The 1951-nt window shown below is 38.0% G+C and overlaps 1 protein-coding gene across 1 annotated transcript in view; it reads right to left on the bottom strand.

Annotated features, from left to right (window-relative positions):
- CCDC15 (coiled-coil domain containing 15) overlaps positions 1-1951 on the bottom strand; it is a 130837-nt gene that overhangs the window by 85899 nt on the left and 42987 nt on the right. The window contains 1 exon segment of the mRNA XM_012658140.1: positions 121-229. Within this exon segment, the coding sequence (XP_012513594.1) occupies positions 121-229 (109 nt within the window).

Raw genomic sequence — 1951 nt, 5'->3', positions numbered from 1 at the left:
TTTTGCATACCATGAAATAAAACAGGAATCTGCTTCTTGATAAGCCTTACCACTTCCAGTTTAGTAGGTGACTATAATCCTGTCTAAATTCCACTGCTCATACTCTATGGTCTGCTCTACCTGTGGTATGCTGGAAGCATCTCTCTGGTGCCTGGGTGGAAGATGCTGATGGCCATCCAGAAGCAAATCCTCTGGCCATCTTTCAGCTGTCCCAACAGATGGCTGCTCCCTAAAGTATAAGCTCTAAAAGATACAAAAGCACTTGCCAAATATGTGAGCAGTGACATAGTAGTAGTGATAGTACTATAAGCTTCAGGGATAGCCCTGCAGTAATCTAAATAGGTCAGAATGGTCTCATATATTGTGGCATGAAAGTAGACATTACACTTCTTGTCACCATTATGGATCTTAACTCTACTCACAATGCAATCTCAAATTTCATCTACAAAAACAAAGATAATAGTATTTATCTCCCATAGTTATTGAGAGAATTAAATAAGATACTGCATATAAAATTCTAAAAGCATTTTGGCTATAGTAAGTGCTCAATGAATGTAAGCTGTTATTCATAATAATATTAATACTAGCACTAATATTAATAAGAGAAAATGCTGTCATCATCATCGTCTTTATTGGTAACATAGCTCTGACAACTCCAGCCCAAATTCTAACTAATTACTTTTTGCTGCTTACTCTTTACTATACCCTGCTCTGCCTGCTCTCTGACAGATTCTGGATCCTGGATTTCATGTAAAACATATTCATGGCGCTCTGGAAATAACTCCTTTCTCCTTCTTTCATCTGTCATATTACATGAGGCCTGCCCATAGTTCCCGTGCTGAAAGACAACGTGAACACTGGACATAAATTATCCAAGCAGGAGCATCATGCCTGCGGCAACAGTAAAAGCTTCAGTGAAGAGGCCTGAAGTCATTTCAACAGGACAAAATGGTGTGATATGTCACAGAACAAGAGGGCATTATATTCTTTGCCCATTATTACCGACCTTAACACTAAAACCTTGAAGCAGTTACTACATTGCCCTATCAATCGTGAGCCCAAACCTAAGCAATTTACTCTCTGCTACTTACTCCTCACTATATTCCGCCCTACTTACTCTCTGGGAGAGGCTAGGTCTTGAATACTGGGTGAAACATACCGATGGCGCTTGAGAAGCAACTCCTGTTGCAAGCTCCCATTTCTCAAAAGATGAGAGTTGTTTGATATATTTGTCCTAAAGGAACAACAAAACACAAAACTGATTTGTCTAAGTAGAAATGATGCGCTAGTGACACTGTTATAGACTTCAATGACAATCCCAGAGTAATGATACTAGGTGATGATAATAGAGCACAGTTAAAGGGATGTGTGTGTGTGTGTGTGTGTGTGTGTGTGTGTGTGTGTGTTTAACATAAAAATTTCTAAACATACACCAAAGTAGAAAAAAATAGTATAATAAATTCCAAGATATCCTTCACCTGGCTTCAACAATTAGCAACACTTTTCTTTTTCATTTATTCTCCAACTTTTTTCCTAGAGTTTTTTAAAAGCAAATCCCACATTATTCTTTACATTTTGAAATTACCAAAGACATTATACTCTTAGCCTAACTCTGGAGGCCTTAATTCTATGTATCCCACAAAGAAGCTAGCTTGACAAGCTTCAGTCCCAATCTTATGTAATACAGTCCTCCTACTGTATTCTGCTCTACCTGTTCTCTAAGGGAGGCTTGGTCCTGGATTTTATTAATAGGTATAACATACTGATGATATTCCAGAGGCAATTCCTCTCACACTCTCTCATCTCTCATAAAAGATGAGGGCTGCTTGAGAAATATGCTCCAAAGGAACAGAGAAAACAAATTCTCTAACCAGGGCAATATGCTAATCATAACATTGTAAACTTTAGTGAGAACTCCAAAGAAATGATACCAGGTAAAAATATCCTGATA

The sequence above is a fragment of the Propithecus coquereli genome, unplaced genomic scaffold (genome assembly GCF_000956105.1).
Source record: "Propithecus coquereli isolate 6110/MARCELLA unplaced genomic scaffold, Pcoq_1.0 Scaffold575, whole genome shotgun sequence".
Lineage (NCBI taxonomy): Eukaryota > Metazoa > Chordata > Mammalia > Primates > Indriidae > Propithecus > Propithecus coquereli.
Note: the sequence above shows the minus strand (reverse complement) of the source record. Positions and strands in the feature narration are given on the sequence as shown.